Here is a 23,822-nt window from a genome sequence, read left to right on the forward strand (position 1 = left end):
GCATACACGAGTGAGAAAAAGTAACGGTTGTGCTTTTATCTTACAGCGTTCAGGAGGCATTGCGATGCCATGCTGGACGCAATTTAGTTCAAGGTTTGATCAGCCCACTCCGGTAACATACGATGCGTTTAGCGGCGACTGAGCGTTACACATATTCCATGCCCTCGTGAACTATTTCATGCTAGCGCACCAACGCACCAGACAATAATCGAACGAAACCTATTGCAGACTCGATGACAGCGATTTGGCCGTTTTGTCAGGAAACGTAGGGAGGCAGTTTTGTTTTTTTAATAAGCTGAAGCCTTCCTTTGAAAGTGCAGTTGGGCACTTACATAGACACTGAAAAGTGCCACTGCTGAGAACGCATGTCTAAAACACCCAGCTTTATCTCAAGCAACAACTTCTTGTAAAGCTCGCCTGCCTCTGCATAACGTCAGTCACACGTTTTTGTCGAAATGAGCATAAAACAGCATTGCACTAGGTCTTCCAATTCATAATGCCTAGGCACCTTTCTCTTAAATATAGCAGGGGAACCTGAGATATTTCATTTCTTTCATCTTGTTTAACACCAAGCAAGTCTTACTACTCGATCGTGTTGTTAGGATCCCAGTTTCGGATTGTTATCGATGAAGGCAGGGGTTCCACAAAGAGGCGCCTCCAAAGCTAGGCTGATGAACAGTACTAAGGTCATTTTACTTGGAGTGGGATGGAGCACGGGCAAAATGCTTATGTCAGCCTTGCTATAACGTAGTAGGTTGACGTAGGTTTGTGTCTTGAAGTCACTCCTTCAAATTCTTTTATATATACAGAATGAAATACATGATGCACCCGGCTATTCAGGTCACTGACAAAATTCTTATGCAAACAGTTATTTGTTTTACTTTCGTTTAGTTTGTTTCTCTCCGATTTCTCACCTATTAATTTCTTCCGGCGATGCATCAATGTTACACATGCACAGTGAAAGAAGAAAGCACTTTTGTTGCAAGGAAGAGCAACGGTCATGGCGTTTTGAAAGCATAAGAACACAACAATCTGAGCTAAGTAGAGCGCCGCCTAATAAAAGCTGATTTGTCACTGGTAAATTATTGCAAACGTGGTTTAAATTTCCTGAAGAGTTCTGTGTAGTTCTAATACATCTTTCCAATAACGTGCAGCGGCTCGATTTACGGAGGTTGGCACAGTTATAAACATTTCCACCTGAGTGGCTGCAGTTCATACTGCTATCAGTTACAACAACAAGCTGCGAGGCCGGCGCGTACGATAAATATTGCCTACGCAGGCAGTAAAGAACAAAGTGTCGTCGACCTGGAAGCAGACGACAATAAAAACTGGCGCGTGTGCACGTACTCTTGCTGGTGCTACGTTACATGTCACATGCACTGTGCGTCTGAAACAGCTCGCGTTGGCGCAAGAGACGTTTGCGTGCGACCATCGCCTACTGATCACTAAAGAAAGAAAAAATAATTATATAGCCATGTCCTCATAATAAAAGCGGTTGTTGTGTTAGGGAGCCAAGATTCGAGCCCACCGGCAGAGACTTGATCTCTTCTTTATTGAAGAAGTCCGAAACTGTGCAAAACCGGAACCTGCCTACCTACCCCAAAGTGCCTGGAATGAGCCAAAGAATGTTTCGCATTAAAAGTACGCCAGCTATTGTGACACCTCTGAAATGCCCGAATTGTTCTTCGCTGTGTGTGGAGTTTCGCAGCGAAACGGTTCAGGAATGGCAAGTCATTTTCTGCCCATTTTGATCATCATCATCAACCTATTTTATGTCCGCTGCAGGACAAAGGCCTCTCTCTGCGATCTCCAAGTACCTCTGTCCTGCGCCAACCGACTCCAACTTGCACCGGCGAATTTCCTAATTTCATTACCCCACCTAGTCTTCTGTCGTCATCGACTGTGCTTCCATTCTCTTGGCATCCATTCTGCCACCCTAATAATCCGTTGGTTATAAAACCTAGGCATTACATGGCCTACCCAGCTCTATTTTTTTTTCTCTTAGTGCCAATTTGAATATCGGCTATCCCCGTTTGCTCTATTATCCACAGCACTCTCTTCTTGTTTCTTAACGTTACGCCTAACATTCTTCGTTCCATCGCTCTTTGCGCAGTCCTTCACTAGTTCTCCAGCTTCTTTGTCAATCTCCAAGTTTCTGCCCCATATGTTAGCACCGATAAAATGCATTGATTGTACACCTTTATTTTCAATTATAGCGGTAAACTCCCAGTCAGGATCTGGCAAAGTCTGCCGTATGCACTCCAACCCATTTCTATTCTCCTGTAAATTTCCTCAGGATCAGGGTCCCCTGTGAGTAATTGACCTAGGTAAACGTACTCCTTCACAGGCCCCAGATGTTGACTGGCGATCCTGAAATCCTGTTCCCTCGCCAGGCTCAAATCAAATCACGACAAAAGCAGTTAGCGTAGTCGCTGAATCATGTCGAACACTCTGGTTCAAATACGTCCGCTGTTTATACATTCCTGGCAGTACATTCCAGAGTAATCACTGTTGCTCACTTACATTCGAGATTGCACGTATACCCCCCGAGCAAAGTATACAGGCCATCGATTCCGCGATAAAGCCTCTTTTCTTCTCCGCGTATGAATGTAACTTGAAATTGCGAACTTGAGTGAGCACTTACGATTGTGAACTTTCCGGTGCACTCGTCAATTTCTCCTTGTGCGCCTGAATTATGAGCAAGTGCATGTTTTATTCGGCTAGCCTAGGGCAGCGCTATTCGCGAATCGCGCGAAATGTTGCGAGACAGGCCTCCAGAGCTTGAGAATTGGCGACAAAGATCAAGGAAATTTTAGATTGAGCAGGCGCGTCTTGTTCTGAGCGACAACTTGTAACTGCGAGATTTCGGTGAGAACAAACGCCAGCAAAAAGCAGAACAACGACGCGTTACGATATAGGCGTGTTACTATATAGTCACTGTAATCATTGGCGTTTCATTCGTTTCAACAGAAAAGCGACACGTAGTTCAGCGCGCGGCATCATCCCACAAGCATCAGCGTCTTGAAGATGTTCCGGCCGCAGGTCTCGGTGCAGGCGGCGAGTGATTCATGGCGGTTAGGTCCCGCCAGACAGGGAGTGCGCCAGGAGACGCAAGCCTTCGTCGAACTGTCGTAATAGTAGGCGAAGCGCTTCTCGCTCATACGGCACGCACCCTGGAACCGGGGCACGCGGCATGCCGGCTCCTCTGCAGATCAACGACACGCGGTTCAATGTGGCGGTCTACCAGGAGAAGATTAAAAGGACACCACAGACAAACATTAAATCCACTTACACCGTAGTAGGGCACATTGCTTTAAAACTTTACTTTTATTTATTCGGCAACAAAACGATTACGTAATGACACTCCCCGACCCAGATCTGGAACGCACACACAAAATCGCAGTTAACTGTCCCCCAGGAACTGCCGCCGCCATAGCTCAATTCGAGCATCGCGCGCGTTAGCGCGCGATGCTCGAATTGAGCTATGGCGGCGGCAGTTCCTGCAAGATGCGTGGGTTCCACTCCTACCAGCGGCAAGTTGTCTTTTCGCTCACATTGATTCCTAATTACGTCATCATTTCTGTATTTCTAAACGCCACGCGTAATTTCCTCTATGCTTTTCTTGGCTTCATTGTCTGCTGACTTCATATTGTTGTGACTACTAGTGCAACGAGTTATTTCCAAACGTGTCCTCCATTAGAACACGACTTATGGGTTAAGGAATGGGCCGATCGTGTTCGTTCGTTAAGCTTAAGTTCACCTACAAGCAAGGAATAGCATAAGGGGACCTAAAGAAAGGCATCCGCCCTAGAATCGCACGAACCCGTGGGCAACAAATGTGCAAGTACCAATGGTGTTTCTGCCTGTGCTCGCTTTCTGACCCATGGCAATACAGTGTGAACATGGCCTCAGATATTAGCTAGGATGCCATGGACGCGACTGCGACGATGTTAAAAAGCGGTATAGAAGAGCCATTTGCGATATCAATAAACCGCTTCGTCGTACCCGTGTTAAGACAGAATTCGTGACATTCCTGGGCGGAGACGAACCGATTAGGGCCGTACAAGCACTTGGGGCCCATCTGCACGGTGCAGTTGCCGTCTTCGAAGAAGTACAGATGGTCGCGCCGCTTCATCTCCTCGTCCTTGCAAGGCGCGGCCTTGACGGGCTCCATGCATTCCGCCGACGGATCTGCGTGCAGGAGGAATACAAGTCACGAGCACGGCGGCCAGAGGATTAATTACTCCCGAGCGTGGAGTTTGCCGACTTACTCATTGTGAGTGGTCAGTGCTAAACGGTCCTGACATGCGTGAAGCCAAGTTTTCCTGATAATTTCTTGAGCCTGCGCTATCCGCGCGATTTATTAGTAACTGGTATCCTAACTAGAATTATTAAATAATTTGAAGAATGGCTAGCTAAAAATTTGCATTGGCATCACAAATGAAATCGCGGAACTGCCTAATACAAGCTTTTAGGAAACTGTTAGCTGAAACGCCAATACATTTCGTTGCGCATTTTAACGCCGGATATATCGATAGTCGTGCCAGTCTTACGATTTCTGCTAAGCGAACATGACTTCAGTACTTTCCGGCTTCAAAAAAAAAGCGCGTTTTTATTTGACATCCATGATGCTATGCTGCATAAAAGTACAAGAACATCGGGCAGAGCGCGTCACTAGTGATTCCTAGCGACTCGATGTTATCATTTCTAATGATACAAAAATGCTAATTTTATTACAGTTTGATTATACCAATGACGACATCCACGGATAAAAGCTACCAATGTCATTCTGAAGATAGTGATTCATGATCACTAGTTACTCAATCCGAGCGTCTTTGATTATCATAATTGAATCGTCATTTATTTAACTTTTCGTTTTGTATAAAGTAGGAGAGAACGCAACCGAGCGCATCACTAATGACTTGGCGTTATCATTTGGTAATGATACCAAAAATGTTCATTTTATGACAGTTTGATACCATTGGCGACATGTACAAAAGAAAGCTGCCACTCGCAGAGAAAATAAATTATTAACAATCACTAGTGACTTAAGCACACCACTTCCTAATAAGCCTGGTTGAATCACTCATTTTATGTTATTTCATCCAAGACGTTATCGCGTTTATAACAGCGATAACATTGAATTGAGCATAGAAATTAAATTATGGGGTTTTACGTGCCAAGGCATGGCATAGCGTGTGACTCCAGAAATTTGGACCACCTGGGGTTCTTTAACGTGCCCATAACTCTAAGTACATGAGTGTTTTCGCATTTCGCCCCCATCGAAATGCGACCGCCGTGGCCGGGATTCGATCCCGCTACCTCGTGCTTAGCAGCCGAACACCATAGCCACTAAGCAACCACGGCGGGTTGAATTGAACATAGCAAGTAACCTGTGCTCACTAGTGACTTGACCCTGTCAGTTATATCGTATTATATTTATTTTTAATTATATTATTTATAGTATAATAGTTATATTATGCACTTAATTGCTAATTTCGGGAGCATTTCAATGGTGTCGATGGCGACGTATTCAATTAAAAGCTACCGATAGCGGCAGCAGCTACAGTGATTAGTATTCACTAGTAACGAAGGCCTATATCTGCCAAGTGATCATCATTGAGTCACTCTTTGGTGTTTCAGTTGATATTCAAGACGACATCACACGTGCATCACAAACTCTGTTAACGATCCAATGCTGACATTTCCTCAGACTTGTCTACGAGAATTTGTCTTCTGAGTCGCCCTCAAAACACAAAGAACAAAAGAGTCCAAAGGTTTCGTTAGCCACGTGGGAGGAACGCCATTGGTCCCCCACCTTGCTCTTTTATTTTGAATAAAAAATAACTCCTAATATTTTAGAAAATGTTCGTTTGCCGTGAAATTCGAATGTTCTTGAGAACACTATGCTTGGATTAGTTTCGCTGGCACTTAGATTAATCTGGCTGGCGCTTGATTAAATACAGTGGTTTTCGGATTAACTTGATTGGCGCCTGGATTTAGATGTCTAACAGTCCGATTGATTTGAATGCTGCTTGGATTAAATTGACTGGCACTTTGATCAAATTGAGCGGGAAAAACCTGTAGCAACAAACGAGGCGTGATCGATTCTTTCACGTAGTCACTGTCCAAAGTCAGCCCATCATATTTTACCGAAGAGGTGTCGCTGGACAGCAGCCGTTACAGGAAAAGCAGTATTGTATGTGCATACATAATAGACGGTTTAAGGCTGCTTAAATACTATGAAAATATGTAAGCTGTGCGTGTTAACAATGCTTGTCATGTCTTTTGCACGGACGCGTCCTGAAGGATGCCAATCGCCTTCATATAAGGTGTAGCAACAGCATACTATAACAGTGTGATCCGCATACTGAAGCAGAAGAGCTGAAAAGTCACAGAGACCACTAACAAATGTAACAAATGTAACAAAGAACATAAAAGAGAGCCTTGCGGAAGCGAAGCGAAAACGTCACCACTATACTGGCCAATCGACACAAGCTGTCACATATTTTGCAAACAGATTCTGATAGTGTTAAAATGTACCATGAAATCCTAGCATAGCATGTTGCATAAGAAATGGATGACGTCATCTGCCATGCAAAGCGTTGCCGATTTGCAACAGGTACAACGCACGCAACGTTGCCTATGGAAAGTTCAACACGACGGCTAATTTCTCCAACGAAATTTATGCACCTATTCGTTGTACAGAATCGTACTGACAGCTCTAAAGTTATTCCATGACTTCCTAGAAACATGGCAATCACCGTCAACGACTGCAATATTATTTCACTTCAAGCTACAAAGAGTACGCACAAGTTAGTTTTAAAATATGTGGGGAAGATAGCAAAATTAGAGAACGTGTTTTGTAAAGTAGTCATGCCTATGGCGTGGCCTCACAATGTCCTTGAAACAGTTGCTGGGAAAAAAAATTGAACTTTTTTAGTAATACATTCCCTGTCGCAAGCACAATTGGTCATATATAACCTCATTTGTTGCACTTGTTCGATTATTCAAATGAAGACCATTTTTGTCTACAGGATCATATCAAATTTCAATAAAGCTTTTTTTTTCTGAAGTAGAAGCGTTTGCTGCGCCAAACCATTTGCAGCCGCTCTATTTCTGCTTCGCTTGAACTGATACTGCTACTCTGCAAAGGCACATGCGCGCTTAGCTCTAGCCTTAAACACACAATTTTCTTTATTTGCTGCTAGTATTTCAATCGTCATCCATTCTTCTTCTTCGTTTGCGCAAGTTTAGCCTACGCTTTGCCACACTCTTTAACTGAATAAAAATTTCAACGTAACTATCGTTCATATGTGAAAGCGATGCACTGCTTGAAGGGATTGAGTGTATTTAAATCGCTGCACCAGTTTATGAATGATCTTGGAATGTGCAGCAAAACGCTTCTTCTTAGAATTTGTTACAGTCGGACCGCTACAGCAGTGTCCAATAAGAACAAACTAAATAATGATCACAAAGTTTATGAGAAGGTCTGCATACGGCTTCTCAAGACTGTAAGCTCGGACATTTATGCACTCGGTATAAGAAATGGCGAGTTACGCGTCCCGATAATGCTTTAGGTGGGTTTAACTATTTTTACGCCTCCACTTTTACACCTAAAGATAATCAGAAACAAACTGTTGTGCGGGCGGATAGTGTGTATACAATTTAAGCAACCTAAAAAACACACGTACTTTTCAATCTACAAAGCTTACATAACAGAATCTATTTCGTCTAAAAACAGGTGCACGTTACAGCATACAGGATGATGTATTGACACCTCCACACATAGAATGGCAGCCATATGAAAGCACGAAGCGACAAATTTAACTTGCGAGAATGAGGAAAGGTTGAGCTCTACTACACAGTAAGAATTTTTAACGAATACAGCGACTCCTCCTCGTCTTACTGCTGAACGAGTATAGGAAAGAACTCGAATCATGGAATTGTGTACTGGCTGAAACAGTCATCGATTTAAGTTATTTATTGCAGGTAATATGAATGCGGTGAAATAAACAGCGCACAGACTGGCCGTATTAAAATTGACAAATGATCACAGTGCTTGCGGATACTGTGGATAATAGCACGAGTGAATAAAGAACTAGTGCCGGTGAACAAACAATGTTATTGACCTCATTATAAAAAATTCGCCCAAAGCCTTACATATAGGATTGTCAAAGCAAGCAAATAGCTTATGCAGACTGCAGAAATCCCATGGACTAGCTAGCACTGCGTTCTAAGGACACTGCTGGGTCAACGCGTCCTAGTTAGCAGGCCTGTGCATTCTGCTGTATGATGTCACGTTACTTGGACTGAAGTTTACGTTGCCAAGTCCAGCGTGACGAAAGCGGTGACGTCAAAATCACCGCGGCTTGCTCCGGAGCATCCCCATTAGATTCCACGGCAGTCAGGCAAAGTAGCTTGACGTCATCTATCGAAATGTACCGGCCTTGCGCTCTCTGGGAGGCGTTGGCTGGGGTCGATATCTGTGTTGGACGATGGCGGCACAAATTATCGCGACATTTTTTGGTAGACGGCATACCCGATGACAGTGTGATGTCTATGGAATAAGGACGATGAAGATTATGACGGCACGGCGACGACAGCGTCATGACCAAGATGGCATGACGACTATACGAAATGACGACAGCGTGACACCGGCGACGGAATGACGACAACGAAAAGACAACGGCTGCGCGCATGCGCTTTCTTCTCCGCTCATTTACTCTATTCCCACAGGCCGCACCAACCATTTCCTTGAAAATCGGGCAGATCCCATAAACCGCGACAATACTAAACAGCGCACTTCGACGAGAGACGCACAGTGGCCTTCATCGACGATCGCGTGCCCGCAACGGTCAGCCCGAACGGCGGAGAAACTTGACGCAGCGCCACCGGCCGCCGACCACACAATCTAAACACTCAGACGTCACTGAGCTCTCACGTGACCACACGTGCGTATCAAGGACCACTAAAACGGCTGTGTTGTTTTTTAGACCATACAGAATTATTACAATTCACCTGTGCGGCAGAGAGCATAATTCTATAGTCATATAACTGAATACTCAAACAGACTGACATTACTGGCACAAGAAATCGAAATGCATAGTAGACTAATTAACGCAAGTTCGCAAAATAATTCTTAATATAGTTACTTTTCAGCACACATTACAGTTCACGAATTGTAGCGGGTGAGTTCACGAGGCGATATCACTTGCAACTAATTTTCAGGATAACAGCAGTTTCAAAGTATTAATTCCGAAAGTGTGCGATGAAATGCATGGGCGTCCCAGTTACGTTCGCGCTTCAATGCATAAACCGCAGTTCTTAAATATGTAAGTGCAACAATAACGGATTTCTAACTCAAGTTTTACGGCGCCTTATCTCCAAACCCGCGAAATCTTGAGCAGCCGTTCCTAGTGGATGTGCCTTGCAAACTCACCGGTTATAGTTCGTAAATTGCAATACGGGCCGTAAAGTAAATAACTTAAAAGTTAATTGGTACTGTTTTCAATTTCTTGATTGCACATTTCAATTTCTCGCGCGAGTAGAGAGAGAGAGAGAGAGAAGGGAAGACAGAAAGGCAGGGAGTAATGCGCCACTTCGAGTAATCGAGCTCAAGGATTACAATTACGCGATCTGCCACAGGCGGCTTTTGAAAACTCTGCATGCATGGTCTAAAGAAAACACCCCATATGTATAGTCAGCGTCGGGCGGTGAATCCGTCCCGCATCCAGCTGGCCCTATAGAGCGCGCACCTTTTCATTGGCGGAGAAAGTCCGGCCGCCGACCACCACAAAAAAACGTGTTCAAAGAACCAAACAAAGCTATTCACTTTAAGAAAGGGCTCACTCTGCCTTGCTCCTTTATCCGAAGAGTTCCCGACGCAACGCCCCCGGCACTCGGAAGCGCTGGCGAAGCGGTTCTTCCCCTCGAGGCAGCCAGCGTCCAGCTGCCACCGCACCAAGCAGACCTGTTTGTCCGAGTCATGGTGGAAGAAGTACTGCTCCGTCTCCGAGTTGCAGGCTGTCAACTCGAGCGCCGCCTTGCACTTTGGATCGTCTGCGAAAGCCGGATCGGTGGAATCATGAAACTTCCCAATAGCCCAAGACATTCTATAGCTACGTTCACTAACTCCAACTCGTCGAAAAAAAAAAACAGGATTTGCACTTTGAAACGAATGCATGGGGTAAATAGGAAATAATATTGCTGCCAGACGGTGCGGCACGGCACCGCCTTCACCCCTATTGCAAGTGTAATTGTCTTCGCTCCGCGGTGCCTGTTTCAGTAAAAGATTTATTTGCCAATATATCTTTTGCAGGAATGTGCAATATATACCCTACTTATCAACCGAGGTGGGCGAATACCATCATTTTTTTTTATTTTCTTCCCTTACCCACATTACGCAAGTACCATTCTCACCTCACCCTCACGTTAAAAATTTTGACCACCCTCCTTCACCAGCGTCCTCACCTATTCAAAAATATGACAACCCTACCTTACTCTCCAGACAAAAAGCTTTACCCCCCTCCCTCACCTTCATGCTTGAAAGGCTACCATGCTTCTCTTACCTTCCGTTTTCTATAATTTCAAATAAACTCTTTGTTCGACACGTGTGCTTAGTTTACAACAATGATTGTCTAGTGCCCCTCCTACTGTGAAAGCGTGCCACACTGCTTTGTTTTTAGGCGCTTGACCATAGGTCAGCAAAGTAAACGGAGCCCACTCAGACTCACTCACAAATTATATATATATTGCTTAGAGCTCACTGGGGCTCTGACTCAAGCCGGGATAACTGTGACTCACACTCATCAGAACTACCCTCGGCCAGGCTCGCTCAGATTCAAAATCACAAAAATGCTACTCTGCGGAGCTCGCTTGGGCTCATACTCACGATGATTCTACTCAGCCGTGCTCACTCAGTCTCAGACTCACCAGAATTATACTCAGCCGCGATCACTCGGACTCAAACTGCGCAAAGATCTACTTAGCTGGGTTCACTCGGACTCACTCAGTCATACCCCGGAAGGTCTTCTTGACCCACTGATCTCAAGGACTCGGACTTTCTCTTGAGTATATAAATTTCGAAAATGCCTTGATACGAGGCCGACATATGGGAAACGAAGAGCGATTACAAACGCTAATAATGTAGAAAAGGGTATGACTGAGGGTGGTTAGTGTACAAGAAATTTCTTTATTTATTGTTCGTCACGAGTCTTGCACAGATATATGAACCAAATAAGTATGACGCTCGGCTTTGTCAGTGCTGATTTGGCGTAAGGATAAAACGTACAAAGTGGATCGTTAAAGAATATGCATGTTTTTATTTATTTTTGCGTGCGTACGTCCGTGCGTGTGTGCGTGCGTGCGCACACGTTTTTTCTTTATATGGCGCATGTGAATTTTTAGCTTTTCGGGATAGATCATAGTCCTTTCTTTCTAACGCTGTACTAAATGAAGGCTTGCCTCGTAAATAAAACCTTTCCCTGCTGCAATTGTGCTCAAGGAAGCCTGCCTATACGTAATGTCCCCCCTATCCACGATTTACTATAGGACCGCAGAAGAGGCAGCTCGCTGTAATGCTTTTTGAGATGTCGGACATAATGCTAAGCGTTGAGAATTCGTTAAGTCCTGTTTGGTTCATGAACTCAACCGTAGTTTTGTCTGACACTAAATATGTACTATGAGTGCAGATGCGCAATTCCAGCAGTGACACTGCTGACAACAATCTTTGTTATCAATCGAGTTTGACGCGACCATTGAATACAAAGGATAGAAAAGATGTAAGAGAGAGCGCCACGTGACCATCTTGAATCACAGTCATCAAAATATATTTAAAAAGCCGATGGCAAATAGGCGCTCAGCACGTGATTGCGAAAGCAATAATTTTAATCTGCTTAGTGTGTGGAATGGAAAGCGCGCGACGAGGGCGCCACTAAAAACTACCGCGTACCACACAGTGTCTAAAAAAGCCTAATAACCGTGCAGGGCCTACTCCTCAACACTCAGTGGACGGATTGGCTCTGGAGAGAATGGCGTGGGGCGGCATCATAGTAGGCTGGCTTGCCGAGGCTAGGTGTTCGGCGTGATGCTCCCAGCTATTTGTATTTTCCATCCGTCAAGGCACCAAGTGTGCGGGCGAAAGCTACATCGGCGACGTTCATTCGAGCCACGATTCACGAGAGAGAGCAATGCTGAAAGTCCGCATCACCTCGTTCTTCTCGAGGGTTGCGCTGGACACTGAGCGTTTGGAATGACCGATCGCTCCACAGAGGTAACAGTAGTACCATTCACCATAGGCAGTGCAAAAAGCGTAGTTAAGCAGCATGACCAGCGAATGAGCAGTGCCATAATCAGTCAGTGCCAGTCACGCAGGGCTAGTCACTCTGAACGGAAGCCACCACTACTTCCGCACGAAGGCTTGAGCGCCGAAGCAAAGCAAGAGGGGTTGTTGGAACGAATGCTGAACGGGAATGGTAACTTTGCTGTTGAAACCTACTAAACTGCAGAAACTCTGACACGGTCGAACTTGCTCGCTTTTCGCAACAATGCAGTCCACAGCGCGCATTGTTTGGCCAGGGCATGCTTACACAGCATGCACTACACTCGCAAATGCCCGGATACTTCGCGCTTTGCACCGATCCTTGCCTCACTTCACTTCCAAGCCTACTTAATACCAAGCACAGGAAAGAGTGTGTGCGCGCGTAAAAGTGAAGGCGCGTAATCTGTACCAGTCCCGTGCTTTGTTCTTCATGCACTGATGTAATGTATACACTATCGTATTGCCGCCGCCCCCCTGTGTGTGTGTGTGTGTGTGTGTGTGTGTGTGTGTGTGTGTGTGTGTGTGTGTGTGTGTGTGTGTGTGTGTGTGTGTGTGTGTGTGCGTGTGTGTGTGTGTGTGTGTGTGTGTGTGTGTGTGTGTGTGTGTGTGTGTGTGTGTGTGTGTGTGTGTGTGTGTGTGCGTGCGCGTGTGTGTGTGTGTGTGTGTGTGTGTGTGTGTGTGTGTGTGTGTGTGTGTGTGTGTGTGTGTGTGTGTGTGTGTGTGTGTGTGTGTGTGTGTGTGTGTGTGTGTGTGTGTGTGTGTGTGTGTGTGTGTGTGTGTGTGTGTGTGTGTGTGTGTGTGTGTGTTACGAACAAGGCCATAAGATAACAAACGATGTGAAAATGCAATCTGTACCAGTCGCACACCAACAAGCCCAAATAGCAACCTCACAAAAGCTATTTTTTACCACCGGTGTCACACGCGGTCGCTCTTACACACATTTCCATCTACGATATTTTGGCCTATTACTAGTTTTCCTGTACACTACATCTATAATTGCGCTTGTATTAACTATACCCTTTCGTAAAACAGCAGCGATATATCATATTTTTTGACGTGAAGTGCCTTTCAGTTAGGCCAACCTAGGGGTTCACTTTCTAAAACTAAATGTAGGGAAAGCATGTAATACTATTATCGCTTATACCTTTGCAACCCTACTACCCACGTGCTTTTGGAGTTGTGTAGGGAAAAAAATCCTTACTCTATCATGCATGGGTCACGTGTATAGATGGCGTGGCGTCATCAATGCACGTGACACATTTATGATAAATTAATGATATAATAATGACAACGGCGCCATTGGCGCTATTGTCGCGCCACGCATGACGCAATAGAGGTTAAATTTTGCTTCTCACTCGGAGTTCAGAGCGGTATAGCTCGACAGTATATCGTTTGTCGACACGAGAGGAAACGGTCGCGTTTGAAAGAGATCACACAACCATAGCAGGTATATTCCATCAACCTCAGTCTTGTGCTTATCGGGAGTTCAAAGCCTACATACGTGGGAGTTCAAAGCCTACATACATATTTAACGATTGCTGAGCTATGGCGCCTCCGGATTCATTGGTCCAGAAATGGCGTGAAGAGACTCGGGCAAAAACACAGGGGGGATGCCACTTCGCGCCCACCGATTTTGACCACGGCGGGCCCCCTTATGAATAGGGAGCGACCAATATTACAAGAGTAGACAGTATGATTCCCACTATCTGTATAAGTTCAGTGTGTAAGCTTCGAAATTCGTGAATAAATGTGACTTGTGTATTTAGTTAGGTCATTTGTGTACCCTATTGTCCATACACCCTCAGCAGCACGCACGAGGCGATTTACCTTCTCCACTGCGACTGCGTCCCCAATACAGCCAACCCGATATTTTTTTTTTTTTCTCCCAGAACTGGGCGTCAGAAACGACCCAATCGGACAGCTGAAGAATTTTTTAGCTGTTGAAGAGAGAAATAGGACGAGCGTGCCGTTGCCATTGTAAAAGGAGAAGAGGCGAAATTAGAACGATATAAGAAGGATGCAAGGCCTGTGGCAGCTTCGTTGGACGTTTCGTTAATGCGTCAAATGCGTTGTCATAGAGTCGCGCATACACTAACGCCGCATTACAGTACTTTAGCACAAGGTTACCGTTCACCCGCGACCGTTGCCTTGCGCTCCAAACTGCACGTGCACGCGAGCGGTTTTCACGTGTATTTGCGGCCGACGGCGACAATATTAGAGACTTTTAGCCTGTCCGCTATTCCGGTAAACGGGAGCGGTTTGGGCGGATTGCCGGATTTGCGGGGGCGTAGCTAGATCGCTGCAGCCGCCTGGTAGCGTAGAGTTCAACCAGACAAACACAGAGCTAAAACTGCAGTAACCCACTATATCCTGCTTCGCTAGTGGTGCAAATTTTTGGCGGCGGCGTAATTGTGAACACGATTACGCCACTGTCGAATATTTACTCCAGCAGCTAAGCAGAATATAGTAATGAGCTCTGTGTTTGTGTGGTTGAGCTTTGCACCACCAGCTGGCGCCACCAATCTGGTCGCTCACGTTTACGCCCCCGCTAAACCGGCAACCCGCCCGCACTTGCCGGAATACCGGACACGCTAAAAGTCTCTATTGATAGAAGCAGAACGGTAACACGATTCTAAGCTACACTGTTATTCTGTCGTATTTTCGAAAGAATCACGGATTATGCGACATCGTTCACATGTGCCCCGTCACCCCTCGCGCGACTGCACGTGACACGTGCTGAAACCTGCACACCGAGAGTGCGTTTTGCCGATTTATGGAGGAGAGTTCGCCAAGGTGCGTCTCATTTTACCGCCCTCTCACGGGTCTGCAAGACACTATACCTCACTCCCCTAATTATTGTAGTGGCACGTGTACGCGACAGTATTTTGGTTCCAAAATTCCAGTACGAAACTTCGATATGTCCACGCGTCGAACACACAGCCATTTGCGTGCATGTGCACCGACCACTCAGTGGTAATGAGACATCATCGCTGCAATCACTACTTAATGGCAAAATATCCCAGCTTCTTTGGTACCTGGTTAACCAAGCCCTAATTGGCAAACACAGTGGGCGACGTGTGACAGCAAGCAGCAAGAAAAATGGCACAGAGTGCAGCCAACTGTATAGCATATGTGAAGCAATATAGCTTATAATAAAAGCTGCATTTGTTTGCATACATAAAAGAGGCGCGAACTGACAGCAAGAGAAAAATGACTGAATGTGTTGACACTTTCCGTGCTTCTCGCTATGCACTGCTCTAAAGGAAAGTGTTTGTTTCTCGAGGAAGAATTGCTATTTGACATACTAGGGCATAATATCTTTTCCTTTTTTTTCTGATTTCACGAACACATGCGTGAAATCTGGCTGTTTACAGGGCATAAGAAAGTGTATCTTGCGCCCGAGTGTAATAAAAAAATAAACTACTCCAAGAGGGCTTTCTATACGTCCCGACCAATTTTAATAATCCGAATGATAGTGGGATCCTAGGTTCTCTTAAACAAATAAAAGCGTTCCCAAGGTCAAAATTCATATGTAGTGCACATATTTGTTAAACAGTTTGTATTGAAGGACTTTTCAAACATGTATACTGATGATTTATTGCTTTCAGAAAGCGATTATATGTCATATTCTTTCTTTTCTGTTACATTTGTTAACTTCCGGAACTTGTAGTTGCTACACTCTTTGAAAACTTCGTCGCCAATGCCTTTCTCTCTTTTAATCTACCTTGTACACGCGTACGTTCAACACATTCAACGTCACTGCAACTAATGCTTTGTTATTTTCTCGTTTTTGTTGCGTTGTCATTTTATTATTTAATAATAATTCCTCGGTCGTGCCTATTCGTACTACATACCGACAGCCTAGCCTTGCAGAAAAGCAATATCGTTTATGCGGGCTGGAAAGGCAACTGTTGTGTGAACGTATGTAATAGAGATTGTAATTGATTCTTTAAGTGCCTCTTCGAAACTTGGCCGCCTCCGTTCGTCTTGCCTTTAGGACAAATTCACGGCAGTAGAATTATCATTTCTTTACACCTCAGTGCCACCGCTTCGCAGCATGTCTAGAATTTGTAGGACACGCAACACGGTGAAAGAATATTCGTACAACATTACCCCTTCACGCAAAGCTCACCGCACACTTGACGGACGGGGAAGATAGGCCTTTGATATATCCTATGAAGCTGGAGAACTATTTCATGCGAATGTTGTCGGTTCTCTTTAATGGAAAGCGGAACAAATATAACTGCCTGCGGAATAAAATTGTTCACTTATTCAAATATCGCAGACATTGTCTATGTCGCATGACGTTCTTTTTTTGTTGTTGTTATGGTTCTTATTATTGTTGTTCTTTCTTTTACTATACTTACCCTCAGCAGTGCCGTTTATAGAGAGATCTGCAAGATGTGATACGGACAGAAAAAAAAAGGAGCCTTTACTTAAGCTTGTAGAGATAACAGCGATAGTTATTCAAAATCACTGTGATTTTAGGAACAAAATATGCCCTTCAAAAGTGCTTAATAACATGTACTCGCTCGCTACTATGCATTTTACGATATTAGGCAAAGCGTTTACGCGCGTGGCCTATAAACATGCATTTAAAGACTTGTCGCGAAAGTGCAGCCACCGCTTTTTTTTTACCGCCGAAGCTGTCATTTCTATCGCCACCCGCCATGGTTCCTTAGTGGCTATGGTGTTGGGCTACTAAGCACAAGGTCGCGAGATTGAATCCCGGCCACGGCAGCCGCATTTCGATCGAGGCGAAATGCGAAAACACCCGTTGTACTTAGATTTAGGCGCACGTTAAAGAAGCCCAGGAGGTCCAAATTATTCTGGAGTCCCCTACTGCGGCGTGCCTCATAACGAGAAAGTAGTTTTGGCACGTAAAGCCCCATAATTAAATAAACAATTTCTATCGTCGTCGTAAATGCACTGCACTTTTCGAGGCTATTCGGACAGAGCGCATATAGTGAAAGCGAGCGAACGCCCGCAATATTATGCAACTCGAGCACACACATCAGCGATCTTTCCTCGCCACCACACCTGTGAAAGCCCGCTCTAGTCTCACCTCATCGCTCGCCTTTGCGGCAGCCTATAAATACCTCCTGGCAGGCACGTACCCAGGGGGGGGGGCCCGGGCCCACCCGGGCCCCCCCCCCCCGAAATCAAGTGGCATACCCCCCCCCCCCCCTCCCCACCCACGCCACCACTCCTCACACATTCCTAAAGCGCCGCCAGATCAATGTTGAGGCTTGGCAGCTGTTCATAGGTCAGCATTATGCTGCCTTTTTCACTCCTTTTAGATGGTGGTAGTTATCGGCATCTCTTGTAATGTGAACGACAGTATTCTCATAGATTCCGCACCCGCGCGATTACCTCGAGATGCGTTCAGTTGTCACCATCTATTCAACCGTCACGCGCATAGCTGTTGCTTTTGTTAGTTCAACCTTCTTTGTTTAGGCTGAATCTTGGACCAGGAGAGGGATGCGGCTGTTACTCAGCTGGTCTGTACTCTCATGGAACGAGTTGCGGCCGGAGAAAACGCCAATTGCGTTTAACTTGTTTCTTTGCTTCATTATTTCCTTGAGTTACGGCTCGCCGCGACGCTGGCAGACGCCCGAAACCATATACACGTGATATGGGTTAGATAAGGTCGGAAATAAGATAATGTGAAAGAGCGTCCATCATGAAACCCTGCAATAACCCTTAAACCCATAAGCAAGATGACTGTCGCCCGTTACCTCGTCTGTTTTTCCCTAATTGTATAGCACTTTTCGTGCAAAATTGGCAACTGGAAACAAAAATCGCAAGGAGTTCAGAAATTAAGCGATCTACTAAGGGAGAGAGCCAAGGAAACAACCAAACTGCAAGCAAAAGCGAATAATAGAAAAGTTAACCGTTGTTTATGAGAATATTTATGGATCAACATGTTTTTATTTAGAAAGAAAGTGGAGAAAACGCCACCGGAAGTGGAAAACAATTACTTGTTTTGAATGACGCTTCTACAGTTATCGGTCGAACCGCCTCACGTAGCCACTTCTCTGCTGTGCTTATGTGGGTGTTTTTCTAACCTTTCGCGGTGAGCGCAGTACGTCTAGAATCGCAGAGTCCTGCGCTCTACGCGGTTGTATGGGACTGACGGCCGCACAGCGTTACGCAATTCGCGGAACTGTCAAAACTGATCAACAAGGCGAAAATAACTGATATTCGAAACTATAACATGAGAAAGACTGAAGAAGCCGTAAAAATAAACGCAGCCTGAAATCAGTAAAAAAGAAACCTGGCATAGGACAAACCATGATGTATGCACTAAAAGATAAGAAGGATAATATCATCAGCAATCTCGAAGATGTAGTAAAAGTAGTGGAAAAATTCTAAGCTGACCTGTATACAGTACCCAGAGGAGTCACGATACCTCACTTAGAAACAGTAATGAGAAGGATACAGAAACTCTCCTATAACTAGCGATGAGGTTAGAAGGGCCCTGCAAGACATGAAACGATGAAGAGCGGGAGGAGAAGGTGGAATAACAGTCGATTTAATCAAAGATGGAGGCGACACAATACTTGGAAAACTGGCGGCTCTTTGTACAAAGTGTACAATACTTGGAAAACTGGCGGCTCTTTGTACAAAGTGTCTATGGACTGCAAGGGTCCCAGAAAACTGTAAGAATGCAAACATTATACTAATCCACAAGAAAGGAGACGTTAAAGAATTGAAAAATTATAGGACCATTAGATTGCTCCCAGTATTATATATATTTACCAAAATAATCTCCAATAGAATAAGGGCAACACTCGATTTTGTCAACCAAGGGAACAGGCTGGCTTCAGGAAGAGATACATTACAATGGATCACATCCATGGATCACATCCAATGTATCACATCCAATGAATCACATCCAGGTTATCGCGAAATCTGTAGATTACAATCAGCCTCTCTATATGGCTTATATAGATTACGAAAATGCATTTGATTCAGTAGAGATACCAGCAGTCATAGAGGCACTACGTAATCAAGGAGTACAGAACGCTTACGTAAAAAGCTTGGAAAATATTGCTACATACGTGTGGTATTTGTTTGTTTGAACGAGGCGCGTGGGCGCCATCACTCCAGAAAAGAGGAGGAAGAACGAACTGGGCTGGCGCTGTGAATCTGACCGGTCAGCGCTGCAGCCGTTGTTGTAAATATAATCTGTAAATAGTTTGTCGTCTTACTGACTCGTCCTTCGCGCAAGAATATCTCCAGAGGTTCTACAGCTACCTTAATTCTACACAAGAAAAGCAGGGAGATTAGAGAAAGGGGTCAGACAGGGAGACACAATTTCTCCAAAGCTATTCATTGCGTGCTTAGAAGAATTCAAGCTATTAAACTTGGAAGACTTAGGAATAAAGATCGACGGCAAATATCTCAGCAACCTTTGGTTTGCCGATGACATTGTTCTATTCAACAACAATGCAGACGAGTTAGAACAAATGATTGGAGACCTTAACAGAGAGAGTGTAAGAGTGGAGTTGAATATTAATATGCAGAAGATGAAGATAATGATAAGTAGCCGGGCAAAGGAACAAGAGATCAGGATCGCCAGTCGGCCACTAGAGACCGTGAAGGAGTACGGTTACCTAGGTCAATTAATCACAGGGAACCCTGATCATGAGAAGGAAATTCACAGAAGAATAAAAATAGGTTGGATCGCATACGGCAGACATTGCCAGCTCCTGACTGGAAGCTTACCATTATTATTGAAAAGTAAGGTGTGCAATCAGTGCATTTTGCCAGTGCTGACATATGGGGCAGAGACTTGAGAGCAAGTTAAGGACCGCGCAAAGAGCGATCGAACGAAGATCGCTAGGCATAACGTTAAGAGAGAGAAAGAGAGCGGTTTGGATCAGAGAGCGAACGGGTATAGACGATATTCTAATTGACATGAAGAGGAAAAAATGTAGCTGGGCAGGTCATGTAATGCGCCGGTTAGATGACCGTTAGACCATTAGGGTTACAGAATGGGTACCAAGAGAAGGAAAACGCAATCGAGGACGACAAAACACTAGGTGGAGCGATGAAATTAGGAAATTCGCGGGCGCTAGTTGGAATCGGTTGGGGCAGGACAGGGGTAATTGGAGATCGTAGGGAGAGGCCTTCGTCCATCAGTGGACATAAAACAGGATGGTGGTGGTGGTGGTGGTGGTGGTGGTGGTGGTGGTGGTGGTGGTGGTGGTGGTGGTGGTGGTGGTGGTGGTGGTGGTGGTGGTGGTGGTGGTGGTGGTGGTGGTGGTGGTGGTGGTGGTGGTGGTGGTGGTGGTGGTGGTGGTGGTGGTGGTGGTGGTGGTGGTGGTGGTGGTGGTGGTGGTGGTGGTGGTGGTGGTGGTGGTGGTGGTGGTGGTGGTGGTGGTGGTGGTGGTGGTGGTGGTGGTGGTGGTGGTGGTGGTGGTGGTGGTGGTGGTGGTGGTGGTGGTGGTGGTGGTGGTGGTGGTGGTGGTGGTGGTGGTGGTGGTGGTGGTGGTGGTGGTGGTGGTGGTGGTGGTGGTGGTGGTGGTGGTGGTGGTGGTGGTGGTGGTGGTGGTGGTGGTGGTGGTGGTGGTGGTGGTGGTGGTGGTGGTGGTGGTGGTGGTGGTGGTGGTGGTGGTGGTGGTGGTGGTGGTGGTGGTGGTGGTGGTGGTGGTGGTGGTGGTGGTGGTGGTGGTGGTGGTGGTGGTGGTGGTGGTGGTGGTGGTGGTGGTGGTGGTGGTGGTGGTGGTGGTGGTGGTGGTGGTGGTGGTGGTGGTGGTGGTGGTGGTGGTGGTGGTGGTGGTGGTGGTGGTGGTGGTGGTGGTGGTGGTGGTGGTGGTGGTGGTGGTGGTGGTGGTGGTGGTGGTGGTGGTGGTGGTGGTGGTGGTGGTGGTGGTGGTGGTGGTGGTGGTGGTGGTGGTGGTGGTGGTGGTGGTGGTGGTGGTGGTGGTGGTGGTGGTGGTGGTGGTGGTGGTGGTGGTGGTGGTGGTGGTGGTGGTGGTGGTGGTGGTGGTGGTGGTGGTGGTGGTGGTGGTGGTGGTGGTGGTGGTGGTGGTGGTGGTGGTGGTGGTGGTGGTGGTGGTGGTGGTGGTGGTGGTGGTGGTGGTGGTGGTGGTGGTGGTGGTGGTGGTGGTGGGCCCCCACCCCGAAAAAGAATCCTGGGTACGTGCCTGCCTCCTGGATAGAGATATTGCTGCACCGCAGTTTCATATAAAGATTACTACAGGGAAAATGACGCGGCTTTGTAAGAATCAAATCGAATCAAATTACGGGGTTTAAACTCCGAAAGCAAATGACGGGCTATATAATCGAGAGAGGGCATAGTGGTGGGCTCCAGCACAATTTTCATTGAGCTCGTCATATACAAGAAAGCATATCTGCTCAGCGATTAATTTCCCGCATCGACAAGGGCACCGCCGCATGCTAGTTGGTGCTACGATGTCTTTTATAAGCCCATTGTTATTTTTATGTCAGCGTAGCCACAATCTCTGGCCAACTTTAAGTTTTCTTTACTGCCGCAAGATCTTTCTTTTAAGTTTTCACCTTTAAATGTCATTGGTGCCTGTCACTCTCACGTAGAATTTTCGATTGTGAAACTGAATGCTTATAATCGCTGTCAGCTCCGAAACGCCATGATTATTCATTCCATGTCAATATCCGGTATATACATATGGTGCTTCCGCCCTCCAAGGGGGAGCCGAGCTATCCAGGATGTTCTACGGCAGTTCGCGTGTGCCACTGCAGTATGCTAACGCCGTGGCGCACAGAATTCACGAAAATGGCCCGACATTATGAACAATAGCAGAAGCGCGCCTGTATCAACGTTCGCCTTTAGCCAGATGCACCGAGTCAAGCTCTGTTCATGGCTATGTATGTATACATTGCTAGTAGCGCATGCGCTCCTACATTCTAGCACGCCGGTGTCCAGTACGGTCAGGAACTGGGCACACGTGCTTCAAGTTCAGCGGTCGATTTGCCGACTTGAAATCACAGCGATGGCTACTAAAAAACCGTATCCTTCGCCAGCTATAGGCTGTGTGTGTGTTAGGCTGTTAGCACGTTACGTTTCAAAGCTGGTTGCCCGTAAACCGTTGGCATCGGTGCAGGGTTCTCGCTGCGCGCGCACTTACTAGGCCTGACGTATTGCACGATGAGCGCGGCGAGCACGACCAAGAGGACGATCAGCAGGAAGGAGACGCCCATGCACACGAAGCACTGGTTCTTCTCGCCCTCCTTCACCTCCACTCTGCGCGAACAGGAAAACACGGGAGCGTTGTGCGCACGCCACGCACCTTTGGCGTACAAAATTGATCGAGATATACCGAGACACGAGGACTCGAATAGCCAGTCAACCCAATTAACACCCCATCGCAATAGTGTCAAGCCAACAGGACGGAAATTACGATAATGGTAGCCAAATACTTTTTTATCTTTTTTTTTACGTGCCAAAACCACTTTCTGATTATGAGGCACGCCGTAGTGGAGGACTCCGGAAATTTCGACCACCTGGGGTTCTTTAACGTGCACCTAAATCTAAGTACACGGGTGTTTTCACATTTCGCCCCCATCGAAATGCGGCCGCCGTGGCCGGGATTCGATCCCGCGACCTCGTGCTCAGCAGCCAAATACTATCTCAAGAAACGAATAATGACATTCTTGTGTTACTCTGCAATGCGCTACACGAATTGTATATAGACTGGTGAATCGTGAATGAAATCTAGCTTATTAACACGACACCAACAATAATGAAGCTTAAGATTTCTTGTTAAATCGATCAATTTACTACTCGTGACTCTCTCTGTGAAACTTTTCCTTCGGTATACATCTTCGCGCACAATTTAACTCGCGGTGAGGCTGATAATACAATATCACTGGCATCTTTGGCTTCGGCCACGTTTCTCTTTAGTCAATCATGTTTGTTTCTTATCCATTTTTTTACACATCCCACTAATCTTATACGAAGTGATTCGAGTCATCTCTAGTTGAGGAATTCGACTCACTCGACTCATGTAGACCATGGCACAACACATCAATAAGATAGTGGAAAGTGGAGACGATTCTTGGCGAACGGTTCTGCATTAATCGGCAAAAATGCACTCTCTGGATTTGCAACTTCTAGCTTATGTGCGATACAGTAGCACGAGGGTGGACTCGGCACTGTTTTGACGTACCACATGCAAAAAGTGCCGCGAATGATTGCCGTGATGCCGTAAGAAACGTGATACGGTAATGGCATATATACTTTAGCGTCGTGTTACCGTCCTACCTTTACCAATACTGCCGCCGTCGACGACAAATGTGCGGTAAAGCCCTCGCTTTGCATAGATTGTATGACGTGGCAGAGGTAATAGACCAAGAGTAAAGCTTTGCTAACGTACAGTAACATCGAGTTCGCATAAAGGCGGCTATACTGCAACGCATTTGTCACACTACCGAAACGTCAAGCTACAACGTGCCTGTCACCTCGCATAAATTTTAATATAACGCTAGTTTCCTTTTATTTTATTAGCACAAT

The 23,822-nt window shown here is 46.0% G+C and overlaps 1 protein-coding gene across 1 annotated transcript; it reads right to left on the minus strand.

Annotated features, from left to right (window-relative positions):
* Positions 1-2,412: 2,412 nt before the first annotated feature.
* LOC129386593 (papilin-like) lies at positions 2,413-23,175 on the minus strand. The gene is made up of 4 exons (XM_055074674.2): positions 22,438-23,175; positions 9,853-10,062; positions 4,006-4,191; positions 2,413-3,205 (listed from the first exon to the last, which is right to left on the minus strand). Exons 1-4 carry the CDS (start codon positions 22,508-22,510, stop codon positions 3,000-3,002), a joined length of 675 nt encoding a protein of 224 aa, XP_054930649.1. The 5' UTR covers positions 22,511-23,175; the 3' UTR covers positions 2,413-2,999.
* Between the last annotated feature and the right edge of the window lie 647 nt (positions 23,176-23,822).

This window comes from Dermacentor andersoni, chromosome 4 (assembly GCF_023375885.2).
Source record: "Dermacentor andersoni chromosome 4, qqDerAnde1_hic_scaffold, whole genome shotgun sequence".
In the NCBI taxonomy this organism is placed as follows: Eukaryota; Metazoa; Arthropoda; class Arachnida; order Ixodida; family Ixodidae; genus Dermacentor; species Dermacentor andersoni.